This window comes from Salmo trutta, chromosome 2, assembly GCF_901001165.1.
Source record: "Salmo trutta chromosome 2, fSalTru1.1, whole genome shotgun sequence".
NCBI classification, from domain to species: Eukaryota; Metazoa; Chordata; class Actinopteri; order Salmoniformes; family Salmonidae; genus Salmo; species Salmo trutta.
Window position 1 is genome coordinate 41,979,248 of NC_042958.1, and position 27,201 is coordinate 42,006,448.

At 43.6% G+C, this 27,201-nt stretch overlaps 1 protein-coding gene across 1 annotated transcript; it reads left to right on the plus strand.

Moving 5' to 3' along the window:
* Window positions 1-92: 92 nt before the first annotated feature.
* memo1 (mediator of cell motility 1) lies at window positions 93-27,195 on the plus strand. Its single transcript, XM_029702214.1, has 9 exons — window positions 93-691; window positions 16,628-16,709; window positions 16,952-17,020; window positions 17,462-17,574; window positions 20,904-21,015; window positions 24,860-25,002; window positions 25,303-25,379; window positions 26,085-26,189; window positions 26,777-27,195. Exons 1-9 carry the CDS (start codon window positions 631-633, stop codon window positions 26,906-26,908), a joined length of 894 nt encoding a protein of 297 aa, XP_029558074.1. The 5' UTR covers window positions 93-630; the 3' UTR covers window positions 26,909-27,195.
* Window positions 27,196-27,201: the final 6 nt, after the last annotated feature.

Sequence of the window (27,201 nt, forward strand, 5' to 3'; positions counted from 1 at the left end):
AGGTGAACCGACTTCTTTCTGCAGCTGGGGTGATAGCCACGCCTAACAATCATTTTATTTCTTTAATAACGAATCGTTTCTCTGTATGCTCTTCGAGCAGCCAATCCACGCAGCCTTATGTCATTTTTAGAAAACGGATTTAACACCGTCTTTTACCTGCTGTTAAGAAACTACGAATCCGTGTACAGTAAAATATACCGCCGGCCAATGGCTGGTTGTTAGTTACTTCGATTTCCGATGCACACTAGCTATCCCGATTTATGTCACACCGGTTTTTAACTCAAGTCAATGGTGTTATTTTTTTGGGGGGGCAACCAACAGACACATTACATTGAGCTTTTGTTCATCCGTAATTATCGTTTTAAAAAAATATATTGTATTTTAAAGTAGCCCTGCTGGATAACTATCAAACAGACTCACTTTTTCCTCAACATTTTTTTTTTTTTTTATCTAACGTTAGCTGGCTGGCTAACTTCCTATTTTTTTTTGCATTCCTTCTTTGTCTTAGTCGACGTTTTTGTTAGTGGTTTCTTTCTGGACAGTTGTTTTACCCACCACCCACACCCGAGTTTTGACTTTTTCTATCTGACAAGGTCCCGGTTTACCAAGATAGGCAGCTCGGGAGTTAAGATGTCCAACCGAACAGTGTGCAGAGAAGCAAGTCACGCTGGCAGTTGGTACGCCGCCTCAGGTATAGAACTGAACCGGGGAATGGGCCACAGACCAGGGGTAGCTAGCTAGCTGTAGACTGGTCTCTGTGGTGTTTGGGTTGTTAGTTAGGGTTATCTAACCAAGCTAGCTAGCTGTAGACTGGTCTCTGTTGTGTTTGGGTTGTTGTCCAGTGAAGTTGCTAGCTGGGTTAGCTAACATTGCTTGCTAACTAGCTAGGGTTATCAGCTAGCTAGCTGTAGACTGGTCTCTGTAGTGTTTGGGTTGTTAGTTAGGGTTATCTAACCAGCTAGCAACTTCCCTGGACAACAACCGAAACACTACAGAGACCAGTTTGCAGCTAGCTAGCTAAGGTTATCTAACCAAGCTAGCTAGCTGTAGACTGGTCTCTGTAGTGTTTGGGTTGTTGTCCAGGGAAGTTGCTAGCTGGGTTAGCTAACAGGCTAGCTAACTAGCTACATACCTGTCTTTCTGGGGCTGTTGTGAGGGGTAGTACCTAGTTAGCAGGGTTACTATAGTAAGCCTACCTAGCTGCAGACTAGTCTCTCTGGGCTGGTGTCCTGGAAAGTAGCTATACTGAACAAAATATAAACAATTTAAAATATTTTACAGAGTTACACTTCATATAAGGGACGGCAGGTAGTAACTGAAATTCATTAAATCCTAATCTGGATTACACATGACTGGGAAGGGGCACAGCCATGGGTGGGCATAGGCCCACCCACTGGGGAGCCAGGCCCAGCCAATCTAAATTAGTTTTACCCCACAAAAGGGCTTTATTACAGACACAGAAATACTGTTTCATCAGCTGTCCGGGTGACTGGTCTCAGACGCTGGCTGGCGTGGTTACGTGGTCTGCGGTTGTGAGGCAGGTTGGACGTACAGCCAAATTCTCTAAAATCACGGAAGCAGCTTATGGTAGAAAAATGAAAATTACATTCTCTGGCAACCGCTCTGGTGGACATTCCTTCTGTCAGCATGTCAATTACATGCTCCCTCAACTGGAGACATCTGTGGCACTGACATAGCTGCCCATTTTAGTGGCCTTTTATCGTCCCCAGCACAAGGTGCACCTGTGTAATGATCGTTATTTATTCAACTTCTTGATATGCCACACCTGTGTAATGATCGTTATTTATTCAACTTCTTGATATGCCACACCTGTCAGGTGGATTGATTATCTTGGCAAAGGAGAAATGCTCACTAACAGGGATGTAAACAAAAATGTGCACAATTTGAGCTAAGTAAGCTTTTTGTGCATATGGAACATTTGAGATCCTTTATTTCAGCTCATTAAACCAACACTTTATATGTTGCATTTATATTTTTGTTCAGTATAGATGGGTTGCTAGTTAGTTGGCCAATTGAGTAGGATAGCAGTGAGGAAAGAACACGCCGCGCTCTCTATCAGTTGGTTGAGAGCAGCAAAACCTGCAATGTTTTTTCTTTTTTTTCCTGTCCTGGCGAAATGGAATGGCCTGGTCATATAAATCTTAGATTGCTGATGCTATGTATTGGCCAGTGAGAGGCTTTGAAGCCACCGGTCAGCCATATTGGTACTCCCCAGTAGGAGCAGTCCTCCATTGGAATGAATGGCATTCTACAGTATTTCAATTAAAGGTTTCCAGGACAAAATCTCGTATTGTGAAGTAATTTTGTTGTAGTGGGGACCAGTAGCATAATTTTTTTTTGCCCACATGTAAGTTACAAGTATGCAATGATGTGTCTGTAATAATGCATTTGTCAAAACAAATGTAGGCATTTAATGAATGCATTTCTATAGCTTAAAATATTTTTCCAAGTTGTGTATTGGTTCACACTGCAGCTCTTTGCCCAAACTTGAAAAAGGCCTCTAAGGACTGAAGGACGCAAGGGACAACTCAATTTTCTTCTGACTTCTTTTATTTCTTTAGTCAGTTAGGTTGATAACCTTTAAAGGCAAAACACAAAAATAAATATACATTACTTCAAGTAAGGTCATTTCAAATTAAATATATAATCAATGTAGTCATTATCTAAATTATACTATATACTAAATTAGACAATTGGTCTCAATTCTCAACACAAATAAACACCTAACTGACAACAATGTCCATGTGCCTAACGGTTGAGTCTCCAGAATCCTAAATGAGCTGAATGAGAGTCTCCTCTTCCATGAAGGACTTCCAGTGAAATGCTTTTTCACCAAACATTTCACCACCTGCTATCACAAAGGTGCACCAGTATATATGTTCCCCAGGGAAACACAAGCTAATGATGGGTTCCACAATGCATACACTCTTTTGCCCCCTGCTGGTGTTTTATCTTTGAAATCAGTTGAAAATGTGAATGCCTTGAATATCAATACCTGTCTTTTGACGCAACAGAGGGAGTACCAAGATGGAGGCACAGTGGCTTCAACACAATGGTGAGGGAGTACCAAAATGGAGGCACTGTGGCTTCAACACAACGGTGAGGGATTACCAAGATGGAGGCACTGTGGCTTCAACACAATGGTGAGGGAGTACCAAGATGGAGGCACAGTGGCTTAAACACAATGGTGAGGGAGTTCCAAGATGGAGGCACTCTGGCTTCAACACAGTGGTTAGGGAGTTCCAAGATGGAGGCACAGTGGCTTCAACACAATGTTGAGGGAGTACCAAGATGGAGGCACAGTGGCTTAAACACAGAGCCCCTATGGCGCAATTTCAATATTTTTGAATTTGGATATTGAATTTAATATTTTGTAATTTTAAATCCTAAATTTAACTTGTATTTCATGGTTTGAAACTGAATTGTATTAATACTGCATTCCATTTTAAATGTCTAATTACATTTTGATAATCATTATTTATTCAGTTTCAATATGGTTAATTTTGCATTCACTGTTTGTATCGAGTTTCCAAGCTATCATTTCAAGTTTCTCAAAGTTTCATATATTTTCTTCCAATTAATTTGGCTCTAGCGTTTTAACCGTTTTGGCTATATGCTGTTATGACCCCATTCCTGAAAGCGAAGAATCTCTTAGCCTTCTGTTCCCCTCTATAGTCACGTTATAAGGGAGTGTGAATAGCCCTGTCATAGCTCCATAACACTCCCCAATTAATTTTGATCTTGTGACTGACTGACTGGGTGCGAACCGGGTACCCTTTGACCTCCTCGAAAGAGACAGAACCAATGTCTAGGCTTTAGCTCAGTAGGCTAACAGTCTTAACCCAGTCAGTCACGTTACCCCTTTTATAATGAGTACTCTTGCAAGAGACTTGTGTTAATTAGACATCTTCAGGTCTCCGCCAAGTATCTCATCACACAAGCGTGGGTCACCAAACTGCGCTATTTTCTGTTTTGATGACTAACATTGCTAGATCTTGAAGGGATTAGTGTAGCAGATGAGATCTGTGAAACTCACTCCTCAGGCACGAAGTTTCGCCCCTTCTGCAATTGAGGAAGGCCTTTTTTAATAGTGCGACCAGGGGGTGTTTTCAAGGCAGAGGTCCTGAGTTTCACTCTCCGTATGAGCTGAATCAGTGAGCAGTACTACTCACTAAGTAAGCAACATGTTGTCCTTTAACTTCCAGATCTCATCCCTACAGGTTATGTTCAATAATATCAAAGGCTGCACTGAAATCTAACAGTTTTTTTAATTTTTATTTCATTTCACCTTTATTTAACCAGGTAGGCAAGTTGAGAACAAGTTCTCATTTACAATTGTGACCTGGCCAAGATAAAGCAAAGCAGTTCGACACATACAACAACACAGAGTTACACATGGCGTAAAACAAACATACAGTTGAAAAATAAGTCTATATACAATGTGAGCAAATGAGGTGAGATAAGGGAGGTAAAGGCAAAAAATGCCATGGTGGCAAAGTAAATACAATATAGCAAGTAAAACACTGGAATGGTAGATTTGTAGTGGAAGAAAGTGCAAAGAAGAAATATAAATAATGGGGTGCAAAGGAGCAAAATAAATAAATAAATACAGTAGGGGAAGGGGTAGTTGTTTGGGCTAAATTATAGATGGGCTACAGTGGGGGGGAAAGTATTTGATCCCCTGCTGATTTTGTACGTTTGCCCACTTACAAAGAAATTATCAGTCTATAATTTTAATAGTAGGTTTATTTGAACAGTGAGAGACAGAATAACAACAAAAAAATACAGGAAAACGCATGTTAAAAACGTTATAAAATTATTTGCATTTTAACGAGGGAAATAAGTATTTGACCCCTCTGCAAAACATGACTTAGTACTTGGTGGCAAAACCCTTGTTGGCAATCACAGAGGTCAGACGTTTCTTGTAGTTGGCCACCAGGTTTGCACACATCTCAGGAGAGATTTTGTCCCACTCCTCTTTGCAGATCTTCTCCAAGTCATTAAGGTTTTGAGGCTGACGTTTGGCAACTCGAACCTTCAGCTCTCTCCACAGATTTTCTATGGGATTAAGGTCTGGAGACTGGCTAGGCCACTCCAGGACCTTAATGTGCTTCTTCTTGAGCCACTCCTTTGTTTCCTTGGCCGTGTGTTTTGGGTCATTGTCATGCTGGAATACCCATCCACGACCCATTTTCAATGCCCTGGCTGAGGGAAGGAGGTTTTCACCCAAGATTTGACGGTACATGTCCCCGTCCATCGTCCCTTTGATGCGGTGAAGTTGTCCTGTCCCCTTAGCAGAAAAAAAACCCCAAAGCATAATGTTTCCACCTCCATGTTTGACGGTGGAGATGGTGTTCTTGGGGTCATAGGCAGCATTCCTCCTCCTCCAAACACGGCGAGTTGAGTTGATGTCAAAGAGCTCCATTTTGGTCTCATCTGACCACAACACTTTCACCAGTTGTCCTCTGAGTCATTCAGATGTTCATTGGCAAACTTCAGACCGGCATGTATATGTGTTCTTGAGCAGGGGGACCTTGTGGGCACTGCAGGATTTCAGTCCTTCACGGCGTAGTGTGTTACCAATTGTTTTCTTGGTGACTATGGTCCCAGCTGCCTTGAGATCATTGACAAGATCCTCCCGTGTAGTTCTGGGCTGATTCCTCACCGTTCTCATGATCATTGCAACTCCACGAAGTGAGATCTTGCATGGAGCCCCAGGCCGAGGGAGATTGACAGCCCATTCCTGCCTTGTGTAGGTCTACAATCTTGTCCCTGACATCCTTGGAGAGCTCTTTGGTCTAGGCCATGGTGGAGAGTTTGGAATCTGATTGATTGCTTCTGTGGACAGGTGTCTTTTTTACAGGTAGCAAGCTGTGGTTAGGAGCACTCCCTTTACGAGTGTGCTCCTAATCTCAGCTTGTTACCTGTATAAAAGACACCTGGGAGCCAGAAATCTTTCCGATTGAGAGGGGGTCAAATACTTATTTCCCTCATTAAAATGGAAATCAATTTATAACATTTCTGACATGCGTTTTTCTGGATATTTTTGTTGTTATTCTGTCTCTCACTGTTCAAATAACCCTACCATTAAATTATAGACTGATCCTTTCTTTGTCAGTGGGCAAACGTACAAAATCAGCAGGGGATCAAATACTTTTTTCCCTCCACTGTATGTACAGGTGCAGTGATCTGTGAGCTGCTCTGACAGTTGGTGCTTAAAGCTAGTGAGGGACATAAGTGATTCTAGTTTCAGAGATTTTTGTAGTTCGTTCCAGTCATTGGCAGCAGATAACTGGAAGGAGAGACGGCCAAAGGAGAAATTGGCTGTAAATCTAACAGTACTGCTCACACAATTTTATTATCATTGTATTTCACCCAATCATCAGTCGTTTTTGTCAGTGCAGTGCATGCTGTAAGTCTGTTGTCAATTTGTTTACAGAGAAATGTCATTGCATCTGGTTGAACACCATTTTTTTTTTTTTTTTTCATTTTTCATTTTTTTCAAGAAGTTTGCTAAGAGTCGGCAGCAAGCTGATTGGTCGGCTGTTAGAACCAGTGCTTTATCATTCTTTGGTAGAGGAATTCTCTTCTCCCAGTAAACCAGTGCACTGTTGCATACAGACTGAAGCTGTGCCCTATAGAGCAAGAGTGTCGAAACACACGCTCCTCAGTCATATAGCTCAGTAACATCATGCCGGTACACATCAAATCACCGTTTGTTATACTGACCCGTGTGGTGTAGAGCTGCTCACATAATTGATCACGGTCTTTATTCCATGGTCTTTATTCCATGGTCAGTTGGTCTTTATTCCATGGTCAGTAGGTCTTTATTCCATGGTCAGTTGGTCTTTATTCCATGGTCTTTATTCCGTGGTCAGTAGGTCTTTATTACGTGGTCAGTAGGTCTTTATTCCATGGTCAGTTGGTCTTTATTCCATGGTCTTTATTCCGTGGTCAGTAGGTCTTTATTCCGTGGTCAGTTGGTCTTTATTCCATGGTCTTTATTCCGTGGTCAGTAGGTCTTTATTCCGTGGTCAGTAGGTCTTTATTCCATGGTCAGTTGGTCTTTATTCCATGGTCTTTATTCCATGGTCAGTAGGTCTTTATTCCATGGTCAGTTGGTCTTTATTCCATGGTCTTTATTCCGTGGTCAGTGGGTCTTTATTCCGTGGTCAGTTGGTCTTTATTCCATGGTCTTTATTATATGGTCTTTATTCCATGGTCAGTTGGTCTTTATTCCTTGGTCTTTATTCCGTGGTCAGTTGGTCTTTATTCCGTGGTCAGTGGGTCTTTATTCCGTGGTCAGTGGGTCTTTATTCCGTGGTCAGTTGGTCTTTATTCCGTGGTCTTTATTCCGTGGTCAGTTGGTCTTTATTCCGTGGTCTTTATTCCGTGGTCAGTTGGTCTTTATTCCAAGGTCAGTTGGTCTTTATTCCGTGGTCTTTATTCCGTGGTCAGTTGGTCTTTATTCCGTGGTCAGTTGGTCTTTATTACTTGGTCTTTATTCCGTGGTCAGTAGGTCTTTATTCCATGGTCAGTAGGTCTTTATTCCATGGTCAGTAGGTCTTTATTCCATGGTCAGTAGGTCGTTATTCAATGGTCAGTTGGTCTTTATTCCATGGTCTTTATTCCGTGGTCAGTTGGTCTTTATTCCGTGGTTAGTTGGTCTTTATTCCATGGTCAGTGGGTCTTTATTCCTTGGTCTTTATTCCATGGTCAGTAGGTCTTTATTCAATGGTCAGTTGGTCTTTATTCCATGGTCTTTATTCCGTGGTCAGTGGGTCTTTATTCCGTGGTCAGTGGGTCTTTATTCCGTGGTCAGTGGGTCTTTATTCCGTGGTCAGTGGGTCTTTATTCCATTGTCAGTGGGTCTTTATTCCATGGTCAGTGGGTCTTTATTCCGTGGTCAGTGGGTCTTTATTCCGTGGTCAGTTGGTCTTTATTCCGTGGTCAGTTGGTCTTTATTCCGTGGTCAGTAGGTCTTTATTCCATGGTCAGTAGGTCTTTATTCCGTGGTCAGTAGGTCTTTATTCCATGGTCAGTTGGTCTTTATTCCGTGGTCAGTAGGTCTTTATTCCATGGTCAGTTGGTCTTTATTCCATGGTCAGTAGGTCTTTATTCAATGGTCAGTTGGTCTTTATTCCATGGTCTTTATTCCGTGGTCAGTTGGTCTTTATTCCGTGGTCAGTTGGTCTTTATTCCATGGTCAGTAGGTCTTTATTCAATGGTCAGTTGGTCTTTATTCCATGGTCTTTATTCCGTGGTCAGTGGGTCTTTATTCCGTGGTCAGTGGGTCTTTATTCCGTGGTCAGTTGGTCTTTATTCCATGGTCTTTATTCCGTGGTCAGTTGGTCTTTATTCCGTGGTCAGTTGGTCTTTATTCCATGGTCAGTAGGTCTTTATTCAATGGTCAGTTGGTCTTTATTCCATGGTCTTTATTCCGTGGTCAGTGGGTCTTTATTCCGTGGTCAGTGGGTCTTTATTCCGTGGTCAGTTGGTCTTTATTCCGTGGTCAGTTGGTCTTTATTCCATGGTCTTTATTCCGTGGTCAGTGGGTCTTTATTCCGTGGTCAGTTGGTCTTTATCCCGTGGTCAGTTGTAACTTTTGATTGCAGTCGGGAAAGGTCTACTGGCGTGCATTAATTTGGTCAGCGCATCCACACACATTGTTAATCTGATCATTGCAAATTTATCTCCGGCCTCTAGGTCACCCGGCTGCTCGTTATGGTGCACACGTGTCTCCATCGTTACGTGTATCAGCGCATAAATAATGACACTCACCTGGACTCATCACCTCCTTGATTACCTGCCCTGTATATGTCACTCCCTTTGGTTCCTTCCCCAGGCATCATTGTTTCTGTTTCATGTCTGTGCGTTGTTCATGTTTCTTGTTTTTTGTATTATGATTTCATTTATTTATTAAATGATTCACTTCCTGAACTTGCTTCCTGACTGCCAGCGTACATTCCAGTATTCCCTTTGGAACTGTAGTATTTATTATAGGTGTTAGTAGTATATTTTTCTTCTACTGTGTGTGTGTGTGTGTGTGTGTGTGTGTGTGTGTGTGTGTGTGTGTGTGTGTGTGTGTGTGTGTGTATATATATATATATCATAACTGTTCCTGCATACTGCTGTGTAAACTCACCTTGGGTCTCCAGAGTAAATAAACTCTGTCTTGAATACAGAACCATGTCTACTTATTTGCTATATTGACAAACTAATCTACTGTTTTATTAAAACATATTTACTTGCCAAGAAATACAAATTTAAATGATACACCAACTGCCTGCATCATTTTGTTTTAGCAGTAAGATTGTAGGATCCAGGTGGATGGGTGGTCTGCCAGTCACTGGGACGACAACCCAACATGGGATTGGGGGGGGGTTTAGCGGGTGGAATAGTGGAGAACAATTGGAGGTTTACTTATTAGCAGTGCAAATATCATGGTAGAGCAAAATGGAGACTCATATTATGATAAATATAATTGAAACTTTGATATCTCATTATGGTGAAATAAGTATAGCCAGTTATAATTGTAATGGCTTAGCAGATAATAAGAAAATACTGTTAGTATTTATCTGGCTAAAAGAGATATCATATCTATTGTTTAGATTAAGTTGTGTGGATAAAGGACTGGGGTGGTGAAATATATTTCTCCCAACTTGTTTTTAACCAGGACAGAATCGTTTAACTTTTTCTGACCAAAAAAAAGTGTATGGGACACTATTAAATGTGCTTTTAGAGGCCATGCAATTCCGTACTCGTCTTTAAAACAAAAGCAATTTAGGGAAAGAGTTCATGTTAACAAAGGAAATAGAGGGACCAACCGTACAGATGGCAATAAAAACGGTACCAGAGCACTTTAGAGGCAGAGAATAAGTTAGAGGAGAAAGGAATGAAGGAACTTATTCAAGAAAGATCATGTGTAATATATTATAAACAATAATAAAGCGAACTGGATAGAATGAGTCATCCATGATTCACCGAACAATATTTTGAAAGAGGAAGCAAAGTACTTTAAGCATATGTTTTCATTTCAGTCTCCTCCATCTCCACTAACCAAAGTTAATTGTAAGGATTTGTTTTATATTTAATAATGTAAAATTAACATCTGTACAGAAAGACTCATGTGAAGGCCAAATTAGAGGAGGAACTTCTTGATGCTATTAAAGCCTTTTAAGGCTGGGAAAACTCCAGGCCTGGATGGCATACCAGTGAAAGTATACCAAAGTTTTTTTTATGTACTCAGAGGGCTGTTATTAACATGTTAACCACTCCTATGTAAATGTAGATTATCAGATACTTAGCAAGAAGAGCTGATTTTAATTATTACTGAAACAGGATCCAAGAAGTAAATATCCAGTCAATTTACAAAATTGGAGGCCCTTTACACTTCAGTGTTGTGATGCAAAAAATTCTAGCAAAATGCTTTGCGCATAGAATTAAAAAGGTTTTGTCAGATATTATTCATCCTAATCAGACAGGTTTTAATTTACATGGACTAGACATTGTAGATAATATGAGACAAGTACTGGAAAACAATAGAACACTATGAATAATCAGGTGTGCCAAGCTTGTAGCATCATACCCAAGAAGACTCAATGCTGCCAAAGGTGCTTCAACAAAGTACTGAGTAAAGGGTCTGAATACTTATGGAAATGTCATTTTTATTTTTTTATACTTTTGCAAAAAATCTCAAACAGTTTTTGCTTTGTTATTATGTTGTATTGTGTTCAGATTGATGGGGGGAAATCTATGTAATCCATTATAGAATAAGGCTGTAAAGTAACAAAATGTGAAGGGGTCTGAATACTTTCCGAATGCGCTGTACACAACAGCTAGCAATATCTATAGCAAAATACAGTGGTGAGTATACTAGGCATTCTATAGTCGACCTCTTGCAGATTTGTTTGTACTGCAATTGTCCTGGAAAGACCATGAAGACTGATTATGAGGATGTGTGACCATACAATAGACCATGAAGATACTAAAGCTGGTGTTATCAGCAGCAGGGTTAGTCTGTACACATTAGCCAACATTTTACTACTTTGTCCCTATCAATACACACTCAAACAAGGCACTATATCCCCCCCCATACCCCCGTGTCAATATATCATGCATACTGACTGACCGTCACACACAATACCCACATCTGACAGACACCAGTCAGTCACCCACACTCTTTACTAATACCTCCTTTTCTCCAATTCAAGCCTTACATGAACCAATCACCTAAGCGATTCCATGCTCAGAAATAATACAAAAACAACTACAGCAGAAGTTGTAGGTGAATTGTAGACACACCCAACAGAACACTCGCTATGCGTAGCTCCAGTATATTTATTTGCTCGTCATTGGAAGATTTGGCAAAGGTGACTTGCATTACTTCCTGGTGCTGAGCTTGATGTTGATGCCGCTGCGGATATTGATGGGAGCGGACTCTAAATAGAAAACATAGTCGTGTTAGCCTCTGCGGTACTGGTAGGTAGTTAGCTAACGGTTACAGTGCCTAAAGAAAGTATTCATACCCCTTGACTTACTGTAAATGTGTTTACAGCCTGAATTTTTAAAAATGAAGACATTTTTATATATTTTTTTCTCAACCATCTACAAACAATACCCCACAATGATAGTGATAAGTATTCACACCCCTGGGTCGATACTTTGTAAAATAACTTTTGGCAGCCATTTACAGCTGTGAGTCTTTCTGGGTAAGTCTGTAAGAGCTTTCCACACCTGGATTGTGCAACATTTGCCCATTTATTCTTTTCAAAATTCTTCAAGCTCTGTCAAATTGGTTGTTGATCATTGATAGACAGTCATTTTCAAGTCTTGCCATAGATTTTTAAGTAGATTTAAGTCAACTGTAACTCTGCCACTCAGGAACATTCACTGTCTTCATGCTAAGCAACTCCAGTGTAGATTTGACCTTATGTTTAGGTTATTGTTTTGCTGAAAGGTGAATTAATCTCCCAGCGTCTGGTGGAAAGCAGACTGAACCAGGTTTTCCTCTAGGATTTTGCCTGTGCTTAGCTTCATTCCATTTCTTTTAATCCTGGAAAAACTCCCCAGTCCTTAACGATTACAAGCATACCCATAACATGGCGCAGCCACCACTATGCTTGAAAATATGGAGCGTGGTACTCAGTAATGTGTTATATTCGATTTGCCCCAAACATACCACTTTTTTTGTAGTATTACTTTAGTTCCTAGTTGCTAAAGGTTCCATGTTTTGGAATATTTTTATTGGATACAGGCTTCCTTTTCACTCTGTCAATTAGGTTCGGTTTGTGGAGTAACTACAATGTTGTTGATCCATCCTCAGTTTTCTCCTATCACAACCATTAAACTCTATAACTGTTTTAAAGTCACCTTTTGCCTCATGGTGAAATCCCTGAGCAGTTTCCTTCCTCTCTGGCAACTCGGTTAGGAAGGACACCTTTATCTTTGTTAGTGACTGGGTGTATTGATACACCATCCAAAGTGTAATTAAAAACTTCACCATGCTCAATGGGGTATTCAATGTCTACTTTTTTTTATTTTTACCCATCTACCAATAGGTGCCCTTTGTTAGGAATTGGAAAACTTCCCTGGTCTTTATGGTTGTCTGTTTTTGAAGTTCACTGCTTGACTGAGGGACCTTAATTGGATGTGTGGGGTACAGAGATGGCATGGTAATTCAAAAATCTTATTAAACACGTAATTACAGTGTTATTATTGCAGGTATTATTACAGGCAGAGTTCCTCTGTCAAGTGTCTGTGTTCTTTTGTTCATCTTAATCTTTTATTTTTATTGTCCAGTCTGAGATATGGCTTTTTCTTTGCAACTCTGCCCAGAAGGCCAGCATCCCGGAGTCGCCTTTTCACTGTTGACGTTGAGACTGGTGTTTTGCGGGTACTATTTAATGAAGCTGCCAGTTGAGGACTTGTGAGGCATCTGTTTCTCAAACTAGACACTCTAATCTACTTGTCCTCTTGCTCAGTTGTGCACCGGGGCCTCCCACTCTTTCTATTCTGGTTAGAGCCAGTTTGCACTGTTCTGTAAAGGGAGTAATACACAGCGTTGTACGAGATCTTCAGTTTCTTGGCAATTTCTCACATGGAATAGCCTTCATATCTCAGAACAAGAATAGACTGACGAGTTTCTGGCCATTTTGAGCCTGTATTCGAACCCACAAATACTGATACTCAACTAGTCTAAAGAAGTCCAGTTTTATTGCTTCTTTAATCAGACCAACTTTTTTCACCTGTGCTAACATAATTGCAAAAGGGTTTTCAAATGATCAGTTAGCCTTTCAAAATTATAAACTTGGATTAGGCCCAATCAATAAAAGACAATACTGTGTAGCTGTATTCATCGACCTGGCCAAGGCTTTCGACTTTGTCAATCACCACATGCGTATCGGCAGACTCGACAGCCTTGGTTTCTCAAATGACTGCCTCGCCTGGTTCACCAACTACTTCTCTGATAGAGTTCAGTGTGTCAAATCGGAGGGCCTGTTGTCCAGACCTCTGGCAGTCTCTATGGGTGTGCCACAGGGTTCAATCCTCGGGCCGACTCTTTTCTCTGTATACATCAATGTCGCTCTTGCTGCTGGTGATTCTCTGATCCACCTCTACGCAGACAACACCATTCTGTATACATCTGGCCCCTCTTTGGACACTGTTTTAACTAACCTCCAGACGAGCTTCAATGCCATACAACACTCCTTCCGTGGCCTCCAACTGCTCTTAAATGCAAGTAAAACTAAATGCATGCTCTTCAACCGGTCGCTGCCTGCACCTGCCCACCCGTACAGCATCACTACTCTAAACGGTTCTGACTTAGAATATGTGGACAATTACAAATACCTAGGTGTCTGGACAGACTCTCCTTCCAGACTGACATTAAGCATCTCCAATCCAAATTTAAGTCTAGAATTGGTTTCCTATTTTTCAACAAAGCATCCTTCACTCATGCTGCCAAACATACCCTCATTAAACTGACTATCCTACTGATCCTTGACTTCGGCGATATCATTTAAAAAATAGTCTCCAACACTCTACTCAGCAAATTGGATGCAGTCTATCACAATGCCATCCGTTTTGTCAACAAAGCCCCATATACTACCCACCACTGCGACCTGTATGCTCTCATTGGCTGGCCCTCGCTTCATATTTGTCGCCAAACCCACTGGCTCCAGGTCATCTATAAGTCTTTGCTAGGTAAAGCCCCACCTTATCTCAGCTCACTGGTCACCATAGCAGCACCCACTCGTAGCATGCGCACCAGCAAGTATATTTCACTGGTCACTCCCAACGCCAATTCCTCCTTTGGCCGCCTTTCCTTCCAGTTCTCTGCTGCCAATGACTGGAACGAATTGCAAAAATCACTGAAGCTGGAGACCCATATCTCCCTCACTAGCTTTAAGCACCAGCTGTCAGAGCAGCTCACAGATCACTGCACCTGTACATAGCCCATCTGTAAATACTCCTTTGCTCCTTTGCACCCCAGTATCTCTACTTGCACACTCATCTTCTGCACATCTATCACTCCAGTGTTTAATTGCTAAATTGTAATTACTTCGCCACTACGGCCTATTCATTGCCTTACCTCCCTAATCTTACTTCATTTGCACACACTGTATATAGATTTTTTTATTTTGTGTTATTGACTTTACGTTTGTTTATTCAATGTCTAACTTGTTGTTTGTGTCGCACTGCTTTGCTTTATCTTGGCCAGGTCGCAGTTGTAAATGAGAACTTGTTCTCAACTGGCCTACCTGGTTAAATAAAGGAAAACCATTTTTTTTTGCTAATTTAACGTGCAGTTGGAACACAGGAGTGATGGTTGCTGTTAATGGGCCTCTGTATGCCTATGTAGAACTTGTAGATATTCCAAAAAATTCTTAACATGTGTAAATATCTGTATGAACATAGCAAGATTCAACAACTGAGACGACAACTGAACAAGTTCCACAGACCTGACTAACAGCAATGGAATAATGTGTCCCTGAACAAAGGGGGGGGGGGGGGGGGGTCAAAATCAAAAGTAACAGTCAGTATCTGGTGTGGCCACCAGCTGCATTAAGTACTGCAGTGCATCTCCTCCTCATGGACGGCACCAGATTTGCCAGTTCTTGCTGTGAGATGTTACCCCACTCTTCCAGCAAGGCACCTGCAAGTTCCCGGACATTTCTGGGGGGAATGGCCATAGCCCTCACCCTCCGATCCAACTGGTCCCAGACGTGCTCAGTGGGATTGAGATCTGGGCTCTTCGCTGGCCATGGCAGAACACTGACATTCCTGTCTTGCAGGAAATCACGCACAGAACGAGCAGTATGGCTGGTGGCATTGTCATGCTGGAGAGTCATGTCAGGATGAGCCTGCAGGAAGGGTACCATGTCTTCCCTGTAACGCACAGCGTTGAGATTGCCTGCAATGACAACAAACTCAGTCTGATGATGCTGACACACCACCCCAGACCATAACGGACCCTCCACCTCCAAATTGATCCCGCTCCAGAGTACAAGCCCCGGTGTAAAGCTCATTCCTTCGACGATAAACGCGAATCCGACCATCACCCCTGGTGAGACAAAACCGTGACTCGTCAGTAATGAGCACTTTTTGCCAGTCCTGTCTGGTCCAGCGACGGTGGGTTTGTGCCCATAGGCAACGTTGTTGCCGGTGATGTCTGGTGAGGACCTGTCTTACAACAGGGCTACAAGCCCTCAGTCGAGCCTCTCTCAGCCTATTGCGGACAGTCTGTGCACTGATGGAGGGATTGTGCGTTCCTGCTGTAACTCGGGCAGTTGTTGTTGCATCCTGTACCTGTCCCGCAGGTGTGATGTTCGGATGTACCGATCCTTTGCAGGTGTTGTTACATGTGGTCTGCCACTGCGAGGACGATCAGCTGTCCGTCCTGTCTCCCTGTAGCACTGTCTTAGGGGTCTCACAGTACGGACATTACAATTTATTGCCCTGGCCACGTCTGCAGTCCTCATGCCTGCTTGCAGCTTGCCTACGGCACGTTCACGCAGATGAGCAGGAACCCTGGGCATCTTACTTTTGGTGTTTTTCAGAGTCAGTAGAAAGACCTCTTTAGTGTCCTAAGTTTTCATAATTGTGACCTTAATTGCCTACCGTCTGTAAGCTGTTTGTGTCTTAACGACCGTTCCACAGGTGCGTGTTCATTAATTGTTAATGGTTCATTGAACAAGCATGGGAAACAGGGTTTAAAGCCTTTACAATGAAGATCTGTGAAGTTTTTGGGATTTTCACGAATTGTCTTTGAAAAACAGGGTCCTGAAAAAGGGATGTTTCTTTTTTTGCTGAGTGTGTGTGTGTGTGTGTGTGTGTGTGTGTGTGTGTGTGTGTGTGTGTATGTATATGTGTGTATATATATGAATGAATGACATTATGGGGTAATATGTGTAAGCCATTGACACAATCTCAATTTAATCCATTTTAAATTCAGGCTGTAACACAACAAAATGTGGAAAAAGTCAAGGGCTGTGAATACTTTCTGAATGCACTAAGAGTGGTTGGGTACAGCAGAAGACAGCATTTCTGTTTCGTATGAAGTGTTTCTTTATTAAAATTGTTTCCCCTTCTTCCCTTTCTGCAGGCTCCCAGCTAAATACACAACTAGAAGGCTGGTTGTCTCAAGCACAATCCACTATCAGCCCTGCTAGAGCCATCATAGCACCGTAAGCACCACTGATAGTTATACTATCTCAGTCATGTGAAAAGGCCTCATCTTGGTCATCAAGAGTCACTGTAAATATGATTTGATAACGGTGTATGAATGACTAAAATGTATTTGTATTGTTGGGGGCAGTGGAGGTCAAACATCCTCAAAGGATGTCATGTTTTGTGTATTATTCCAGTTGTAAATGGTGTCTGGCCTGCCATGATGTCATTTCCTCCTAACAGACATCTGTGTTTTCAGGCATGCTGGATATTCCTACTGTGGTGCTTGTGCTGCACACGCATACAAACAAATAGACCCTTCTGTCACGTAAGTCATTTACCATGTCTCGTTTAGTTACATTAAAAATGTTCAGGGATTTTTCTAAATAAACAGCTTTTGTCAGTTACCAAATTAATTTCCATGTAAAGTATCATAATATTATATCGAAATTTAGATGTTTTAAAATGTAAATCTATTGTTGTTTTTTTTCTTCGTTTCCACATTTTCCTTCCTTATCAAACCTTAGATCTGCCTGCCCTGTTTCACCCTGAAGGAACTATCTGCCCCTTAGTTACCTCAGACAGAGAGTAGTTAGCAGTATTGGCCTAGCCTCTGTCACAGCCTCACCTTGGAACTACGTAAGCGAAGCCTGCTGGGCCGAGGCTACTAATGGCCTGATGACTGGGTCCACTGAGCTGCTATGCTAATGTGAGTCAGGGAGGTAAAGGTGACAGAGTGAGGTGACGGACTCCTCTCTTCCCCCTGTAGTCGCAGGGTGTTCATCTTGGGCCCGTCTCACCATGTTCCTCTGTCCCGCTGTGCCCTGTCCTCTGCTGAGGTTTATAAAACACCTCTCTACGATCTCAGGATTGACCAGAATGGTAGGTACACATTCATTCATTCATTCTGTGCCCTGTCCTCTGCTGAGGTTTAAAAACACCGCTCGGCAATCTCCGGATTGACCAGAATGGTAATTTTCACATTTTCATAAGAACCTTGTTTTGATGTTTCTGTGACCTAAATGTCCTCAGTGGACCCAACCATCTAACTGACACTGGAAAAGAGTCATTCTCACTGATGCTGCCAAACAAGCTGCAGTGTGTCTAGTAGGGGTGGAACGGTTCATCAAACACACGGCCCGGTTCTGTATTCCCGGTTTTGGGATCACGGTCCGGGTATGTATTGCGGTTTTGGGATCACGGTCCGGGTCTGTATTGCGGTTTTGGGATCACGGTCCGGGTCTGTATTGCGGTTTTGGGATCACGGTCCGGGTATGTATTGCGGTTTTGGGATCACGGTCCGGGTTTGTATTCCCGGTTTTGGGATCACGGTCCGGGTTTGTATTCCCGGTTTTGGGATCACGGTCCGGGTTTGTATTCCCGGTTTTGGGATCACGGTCCGGGTTTGTATTCCCGGTTTTGGGATCACGGTCCGGGTTTGTATTCCCGGTTTTGGGATCACGGTCCGGGTATGTATTCCCGGTTTTGGGATCACGGTCCGGGTATGTATTCCCGGTTTTGGGATCACGGTCCGGGTATGTATTCCCGGTTTTGGGATCACGGTCCGGGTATGTATTCCCGGTTTTGGGATCACGGTCCGGGTATGTATTCCCGGTTTTGGGATCACGGTCCGGGTATGTATTCCCGGTTTTGGGATCACGGTCCGGGTATGTATTCCCGGTTTTGGGATCACGGTCCGGGTATGTATTCCCGGTTTTGGGATCACGGTCCGGGTTTGTATTCCCGGTTTTGGGATCACGGTCCGGGTTTGTATTCCCGGTTTTGGGATCACGGTCCGGGTTTGTATTCCCGGTTTTGGGATCACGGTCCGGGTTTGTATTCCCGGTTTTGGGATCACGGTCCGGGTCTGTATTCCCGGTTTTGGGATCACGGTCCGGGTCTGTATTCCCGGTTTTGGGATCACGGTCCGGGTCTGTATTCCCGGTTTTGGGATCACGGTCCGGGTCTGTATTTTGGGATCACGGTCCGGGTCTGTATTCCCGGTTTTGGGATCACGGTTCAGTTTCGGTACAGCGGGAAAATGAAATTGCGAAAGTTACTGTAGTTCATTTCAGGTTAAGAAAATACAAAGTGTTGGTATTCCTGATTGTGTGAACACGATTACTCATCAACAACACTAAAATAAATTGCCATATGCGTGCGTATAGGTTGGAATGTTTTTCTTACAAAGACAAAAAGATGTATACTTGTGACTCTCATAAAGAGGGCGTGTCTGTACCATGCTACTTCTCATATCCCACTCTCCGGGGTAATGTGAAGTATCTCTCTTTAGCCCTGGAGGTCCATCCATCTGTAATAAGCCCAACACAGGGTGCGTCTCACTCCGGGGTAATGTGAAGTATCTCTCTGTAGCCCTGGAGGTCCATCCATCTGTAGTCAGCCCAACACAGGGTGTCTCTCACTCCAGGGTAATGTGATGGGCTGTCACTGTTAAGTAACTGTAGCCCTGGAGGTCCATCCATCTGTAGTAAGCCAAACACAGAGTGAATTGGCCAATTCCATGACAACTTAGGCTTTAGCTTTCTTATATAGAGCAGGTACTACCTGTTTGCTGAAATGGATGGGAGAGGGAAGTTCGTAATGTGGCTCGAGCACTTTAACGAGGTACCCGAAACTCCTATTCTTCTCACCCACTGAGAGTGGCCGCATATCTGCGGCTATAAACATAGCTATCGATCTTGTAATTTATTTGCCGTGGTCAGAATCAGCTGTGAAGTGCTGCTTGACTGCAGAGGGGAGATGGTGTGTCGTTTTTGTGTTTCAGTCTTGCTCCGGTGGAAGGATACTGGGGGTGATGTCGGCCCAAATGTGTCGACGTGTTTGAGGTGTCGGCAGCTGCACAGGCTACTCTGGTTGAGCGTGGCGACATACTGTTAACTTTTTATCCACAACTCTCTGTCCTTCGCCGTTGTAATCTACTGGGAACCCAAAATGTTCCCAAACTGGAGATTTTAAAAGATGGAGAATCCTCCTGATTTATAAACCCTTCCACTCGCCATGGTACAGAACTAGATCCCTCTCTACGCCTCACAAAAGGACCATTTGAAATGTGCCAGTTAAGATTTGATTGCAACGACTGCGTAAGCTGTAGTTGTTTTAACATAATAGCCTGAAATGTTTTCTCAGTTTAGATATACACTACCGTTCAAAAGTTTGGGGTCACTGAGAAATGTCCTTGTTTTTTGAAAGAAAAGCACAATTTTTTAAATAACATCAAATTGACCAGGCCAGCATCCCGGAGTTGTCTCTTCACAGTTGACGTTGAGACTGGTGATTTGCGGGTACTATTTAATGACGCTGCCAGTTGAGGACTTGTGAGGCGTCTGTTTCTCAAACTAGAGACACTAATGTACTTGTCCTCTTGCTCAGTTGTGCACCGGGGCCTCACACTCCTCTTTCTATTCTGGTTAGAGCCAGTGTGCGCTTTTCTGTGAAGGGAGTAGTACACAGTGTTGTATGAGATCTTCAGTTTCTTGGCAATTTCTCTCATGGAATAGCCTTCATTTCTCAGAACAAGAATAGACTGAGTTTCAGAAGAAAGGTCTTTGTTTCTGGCCATTTTGAGCCTGTAATTGAACCCACAAATGCTGATGCTCCAGATACTCAACTAGTCTAAAGAAGGCCAGTTTTATTGCTTCTTTAATCAGAACCACAGTTTTCAGCTGTGCTAACATACTTGCAAAAAGGTTTTGTAATGATCAATTAGCCTTTTAAAATTATAAACTTGGATTAGCTAACACAACGTGCCATTGGAACACAGGAGTGATGGTTGCTGAAAATGGGCCTCTGTACGCCTATGTAGATACTCCATAGAAAATCGTCCGTTTCCAACTTCAATAGTCATTTACAACATTAACAATGTCTACACTGTATTTCTGACCAATTTGATGCTTTTTTTAATGGACAAAAAAAGAAATTTCTAAGTGACCCCAAACTTTTGAACGGTAGTGTAGTCGTGGCATACAAGGCAGCGTAGCCATAGCCCACAGGCCTAGTGTTCTTCTTTTTATGTATTCATTTGTGTTCACAGTGCGGACCGAACCCAGGTCCCTGTACAGAACGGTTCAGTACAAATGAATGTACCGTTACACCCCTAGTGTCTAAACTAATGACTCGTTGTAATATGCTAATTCAAACCTCACTTGGCCTGTAATAATGAATGTGTATATTGAATCCTCACCTACCTCTAGTCTATGCTGACCTCTGGAAGACTGGGATGTTTGAGAGGATGAGTCTTCAGACAGACGAGGATGAGCACAGCATTGAAATGCATCTGCCTTACACTGCTAAAGCCATGGAGAGGTAAGACAGCGTAACACACTGCAGACTAAAAGAACCTGTCAAATGTCTGCTTCAATAATCACTAGCCATCCATTCATCAGTAGAGAGTACAGTAACATAGGACTGAGAGGCTCTACACAGACCTGGCCTGTCTGCCTGGTAGTGGTGGTGGTGGTGGTGGGAGCCAGCAGGGATTCATGACTGGTTTGCCTTGACATTTTGTTAAGCGTTCTCTCTCCCCCAGTTCCAGGATGGTTTGAGTCATTACTATGGTGTATGATTGGTTGTTTACTAATGAAGGCCTGCATGCTCAATTAATAGACCCACTATATGAACACACACCTTTTTATCAGGTTGGCTTTATAGACACACCTTTTTATCAGGTTGGCTTTATAGACACACCTTTTTATCAGGTTGGCTTTATAGACACACCTTTTTATCAGGTTGGCTTTATAGACACACCTTTTTATCAGGTTGGCTTTATAGACACACCTTTTTATCAGGTTGGCTTTATAGACACACCTTTTTATCAGGTTGGCTTAATAGACACGCCTTTTTATCAGGTTGGCTTAATAGACACGCCTTTTTATCAGGTTGGCTTAATAGACACGCCTTTTTATCAGGTTGGCTTAATAGACATGCCTTTTTATCAGGTTGGCTTAATAGACACGCCTTTTTATCAGGTTGGCTTAATAGACACGCCTTTTTATCAGGTTGGCTTAATAGACACGCCTTTTTATCAGGTTGGCTTAATAGACACGTATACACAACATGGCCAAAAGTATGTGGACACGCCTTCAAATTAGTGGATTCGGCTATTTCAGCAACAACCGTTGCGGACAGGTGAATAAAATCGGGCACACAGCCATGCAATCTCCATAGACAAACATTGGCAGTAGAATGGCCTTGCTGAAGAGCTCAGTGACTTTCAACATGGCACCGTCATGGGATGCCACCTTCCCAACAAGTGAGTTCGTCAAATTTCTGCCCTGCTCGAGCTGCCCTGGTCAACTGTAAGTGCTGTTATTGTGAAGTGGAAACTTCAAGGAGCAACGACGGCTCAGCCGCGAAGTGGTAGGCCACACAAGCTCACAGAACCGGACTGCTGAAGCGCATAGCGCGTCGAAATCGTCTGTCCTTGGTTGTAACACTCACTACCGAGTTCCAAACTGCCTCTGGAACGTCAGCACAAGAACTGTTCGTTGGGAGTTTCATGAAATGGGTTTCCATGGCCGAGCAGCAGCACACAAGCCTAAGATCACCATGCACAATGCCAAGCGTCGGCTGGAGTGGTGTAAAGCTCACCGCCATTGGACTCTGGAGTAGTGGAAACGCGTTCTCTGGAGTGATGAATGACTCTTCGGCATCTGGCAGTCCAACGGATTAATCTGGGTTTGGCGGATGCCAGGAGACGCTACCTGCCCCAATGCATAGTGCCAACTGTAAAGTTTGGTGGAGGATGAATAATGGTCTGTTTTTCACAGTTCGGGCTAAGCCCTTTAGTTTCAGTGAAGGGAAATCTTAACACTACGGCATAAAATGACTTTCTAGATGATTCTGTGCTTCTAACTTTGAGGCAGCATTTTGGGGAAGGCCATTCCCTGTTTCAGCATGACAATGCCCAACGTGCACAAAGCGAGGTCCATGCAGAAATGGTTTGACGGGTTTCGGTGTGGAAGAACTTGATTGGCCTGCACAGAGCTCTGACCTCAACCCCATCGAACACCTTTGGGATGCATTGGAACCTCTGACTGTGAGCCAGGCCTAATCGCCCAACATCAGACCTCACGTTCTTGACCAACTCCATATTAATATCTCTCTCTCATCACTCAATGCCTAGGTTTACCTCCAATGTACTCACATCCTACCATACCTTTTGTCTGTACATTATGCCTTGAATCACAACTATCGTGCCCAGAGACCTGCTCCTTTTACTCTGTTTCGAACGTACTAGATGACCAGTTCTTATAGCCTTTAGCCGTACCCTTATCCTACTTCTCCTCTGGTGATGTGGAGGTTAATCCAGGCCCTGCAGTGCCTAGCTTCACTCCTATTCCCCAGGCGCTCTCATTTGTTGACTTCTGTAACCTTAAAAGCCTTGGCGTTATGCTTGTTAACATTAGAAGCCTCCTCCCTAAGTTTGTTTTATTCACTGCTTTAGCACACTCTGCCAACCCTGATGTCCTAGCCGTGTCTGAATCCTGGCTTAGGAAAACCACCAAAAACCATGAAACTTCCATTCCTAACTATAACATTTTCTGACAAGATAGAACTGCCAAAGGGGGCGGAGTTGCAATCTACTGCAGAGATAGCCTGCAGAGTTCTGTCTTACTATTCAGGTCTGTACTAAAACAATTTGAGCTTCTACTTTTAAAAATCCACCTTTCCAGAAACAAGTCTCTCATCATTGCCGCTTGCTATAGACCACCCTCTGCCCCCCCCTGGACACCATATGTGAATTGATTGCCCCCCATCTATCTTAAGAGCTCGTGCTGCTAGGTGACCTAAACTGTGACATGCTTAATACCCCGGCCATCCTACAATCTACGCTTGATGTCCTCAATCTCACACAAATTATCAACGAACCTACCAGGTACAACTCCAAATCCGTAAACACGGGCAACCTCATAGATATCATCCTAACCAACCTGCCCTCCAAATACACCTCTGCTGTTTTCAACCAAAATCTCAGCGATCACTGCCTCTTTACCTGCATCCGCTATGGGTCTGCGGTCAAACGACCACCCCTCTTCACTGTAAAACGCTCCGTAAAACACTTCAGCGAGCAGGCCTTTCTTATCGACCTGGCCCGGGTATCCTGGAAGGATTTTGACCTCATCCCGTCAGTAGAGGATGCCTGGTTATTCTTTAAAAGTGCTTTCCTCACCATCTTAAATAAGCATGCCCCAGTCAAAAAAATGTAGAACCAGGAACAGATATAGCCATTGGTTCACTCCAGACCTGACTGCCCTTAACCAGCACAAAAACATCCTGTGGCCTACTGCACTAGCATCGAACAGCCCCCACAATATGCAACTTTTCAGGGAAGTTAGGAACCAATATACACAGGCAGTTAGGAAAGCAAAGGCTAGCTTTATCAAACAGAAATGTTCATCCTGTAGCACAAACTCCAAAAAAATTCTGGGACACTGTAAAGTCCATGGAGAATAAGAGCACCTCCTCCCAGCTGCCCACTGCACTGAGGCTAGGAAACACTGTCACCACCAATAAATCCACTATAATTGAGAATTTCAATAAACATTTTTCTACGGCTGGCCTTGCTTTCCACCTGGCTACCTCTACCCCAGCCAACAGCCCTGCACCCCCGACAGCAACTTGCCCAAGCCTCTCCCATTTCTCCTTCACCCAAATCCAGATAGCTGATGTTCTGAAAGAGCTGCAAAATCTGGACCCCTACAAATCAGCCGGGCTAGACAATCTGGACTCTCTCTTTCTCAAATTATCTGCTGAAATTGTTGCAACCCCTATTACTAGCCTGTTCAACCACTCTTTCGTATCGTCTGAGATTCCCAAAGATTGGAAAGCTGCCGCGATCATCCCCCTCTTCAAAGGGGGAGACACTCTAGACCCAAAATTAAATTAGAATGAGATGTTCAATGAGCAGGTGTCCACATACTTTTGATCATGTAGTGTATATCTACAGAAATAAGACAGATCCTGCCTCTGTTTCCTGTTTGAGTGTTTGTGAGCAGCGTTTTATTAGGTCGGTTTAATACAGATACCGTTTGTTGGTTTACACGTGTTCAGTCCCTGTAACAGTTTCTACCATCTTGGTCAGGTAACTGTCCACAGAGCACCACACCCATACAGACTTGTCATGTATTGTCTCCCTTTCCTACTACAGTCATAAAGATGAGCTCAGCATTGTCCCGGTGCTGGTGGGAGCCCTCAGTGAGTCTAAAGAACAGGATTATGGGAAACTGCTCAGCAGGTATCTGGCTGATCCCTCCAACTTGTTCATCATCTCCTCTGACTTCTGCCACTGGGGTACGTACAGAACAGGACTGGTAGAGATCAATAAATTATACCCTGTTCACACTACTGAGTTGAGCCAGCCTGGTTATACATCCATCCACTGTAGTTGCTGGAACAGTGCTGGAAAGACCATGTGAAAGAAAAGCCAGCACAGTTTGTTTCAGGACAAGTGAAAAGGACAGCCAGCACATTTTAGTTCGGGACAATCGTGTGAAAGGGGTTGTAAATATAGAAACAATGGTTCTGTCTCCTTGAAAAACCCTCTCCTTCACGGATTGGTCCTGACTTAATGTCTTTACCTCCTTCCCACAGGTCAACGGTTCCGCTACACGTACTATGACGAGGCTCAAGGAGAGATCCACAGATCCATTGAACACCTTGATAAAATGGTTAACACATTTTGATATTCAGTTCCTACCAAGTTGTAACATGACACCCCTCATCTCCTTCCATGTATATAATTGAGACATCACCACCTCTCTCTTGTCTCTCCAAGGTTAGGGTTATATAGTTAACTGTTAGGGATATCAGTCTGGGTTCTAAGCCCCTCTCTCTTGTCTCTCCAGGGTTAGGGTTATATAGTTAACTGTATCAGACTGGGTTCTAAGCCCCTCTCTCTTGTCTCTCCAGGGTTAGGACTGGGTTCTAAACCCCTCTCTCATCTCTACAGGGTTAGGGTTATATAGTTAACTGTTAGGGGTATCAGTCTGGGTTCTAAACCCCTCTCTCTTGTCTCTCCAGGGTTAGGGTTATATAGTTAACTGTATCAGACTGGGTTCTAAGCCCCTCTCTCTTGTCTCTCCAGGGTTAGGGTTATATAGTTAACTGTATCAGACTGGGTTCTAAGACCCTCTCTCTCTTGTCTCTCCGGGGTTAGGACTGGGTTCTAAGCCCCTCTCTCTCATGTTTCTCCAGGGTTAGGGTTATATAGTTAACTGTTAGGGGTATCAGACTGGGTTCTAAGCCCCTCTCTCTTGTCTCTCCAGGGTTAGGGTTATATAGTTAACTGTATCAGACTGGGTTCTAAACCCCTCTCTCTCTTGTCTCTCCAGGGTTAGGACTGGGTTCTAAACCCCTCTCTCTTGTCTCTCCAGGGTATGGGCATTATAGAAACACTGGACCCCATGTCCTTCACCAACTACTTGAAGAAATACCACAACACCATCTGTGGACGTCATCCTATTGGAGTGCTGCTAAACGTGAGTCTTAGGTTTCTGTCCTCCCTGAGCTCGCCTTAGGATACCTGCGTTACCGTTTGACAGGTGTACCGCCCCAGTCAAACTCCCCACCTGCCACTGTCCCCGGAGCGGGTCGCACCCGACGCGAGGCAGGTGCTTGAAGCCAGAAGCGAGAGCCCGCTCGGGGCTCGCCTCACCGGGGTACAACAGCGAGCATACGGGTACAACAGCAAGCATATCGGCTTAGCATCAGTCATACGATAATCTGACATCTACAGTACACCTTTTGTTAGTTAAACAGGTCCTCTTGCACAAAGGGCTGTGTCGGGATGTCTGTCTAACTGCTCCCGTGTCATGTGATGTCTGTCTGACTGCTCCCGTGTCATGTGATGTCTGTCTGAACTGCTCCCATGTCATGTGGTGTCTGTCTGGACTGCTCCCGTGTCATGTGGTGTCTGTCTGGACTGCTCCCATGTCATGTGGTGTCTGTCTGGACTGCTCCCGTGTCATGTGGTGTCTGTCTGGACTGCTCCCGTGTCATGTGGTGTCTGGACTGCTCCCGTGTCATGTGGTGTCTGTCTTCTCACTTGATTGCTTGTGTTTTCCAGGCTGTGTCTGAGCTGAGGAAGAGTGGAACAGAGATGAACTTCTCCTTCCTAAACTATGCCCAGTCGTCCCAGTGCAGGAACTGGCAAGACAGCTCTGTTAGCTACGCAGCCGGGGCCCTCATTGTACATTGATGTGGTCCCAAATGGCACCCTATTACCTATATAGTGCACTACTTTTGACCAGGGCTCATGGTAGCCTTGTCCGAGCCGGGAATGGCCCGTAGATCAGGAGCGTATCTCCTGTTTCTGTAGCGTGAGGCAGCTTGATATACAAGTACAACCCCTGGACAGGACGCTAGTCTATCGTAGGGTCCATAGGACTCGGGTCAAAAGTAGTGCACTATATAGGGAATAGGGTGCCACTGCAGTTCGGAACCACCTGAACTTCTATCGCCATAACGACGACCTGGACTAGCCAATGAGAA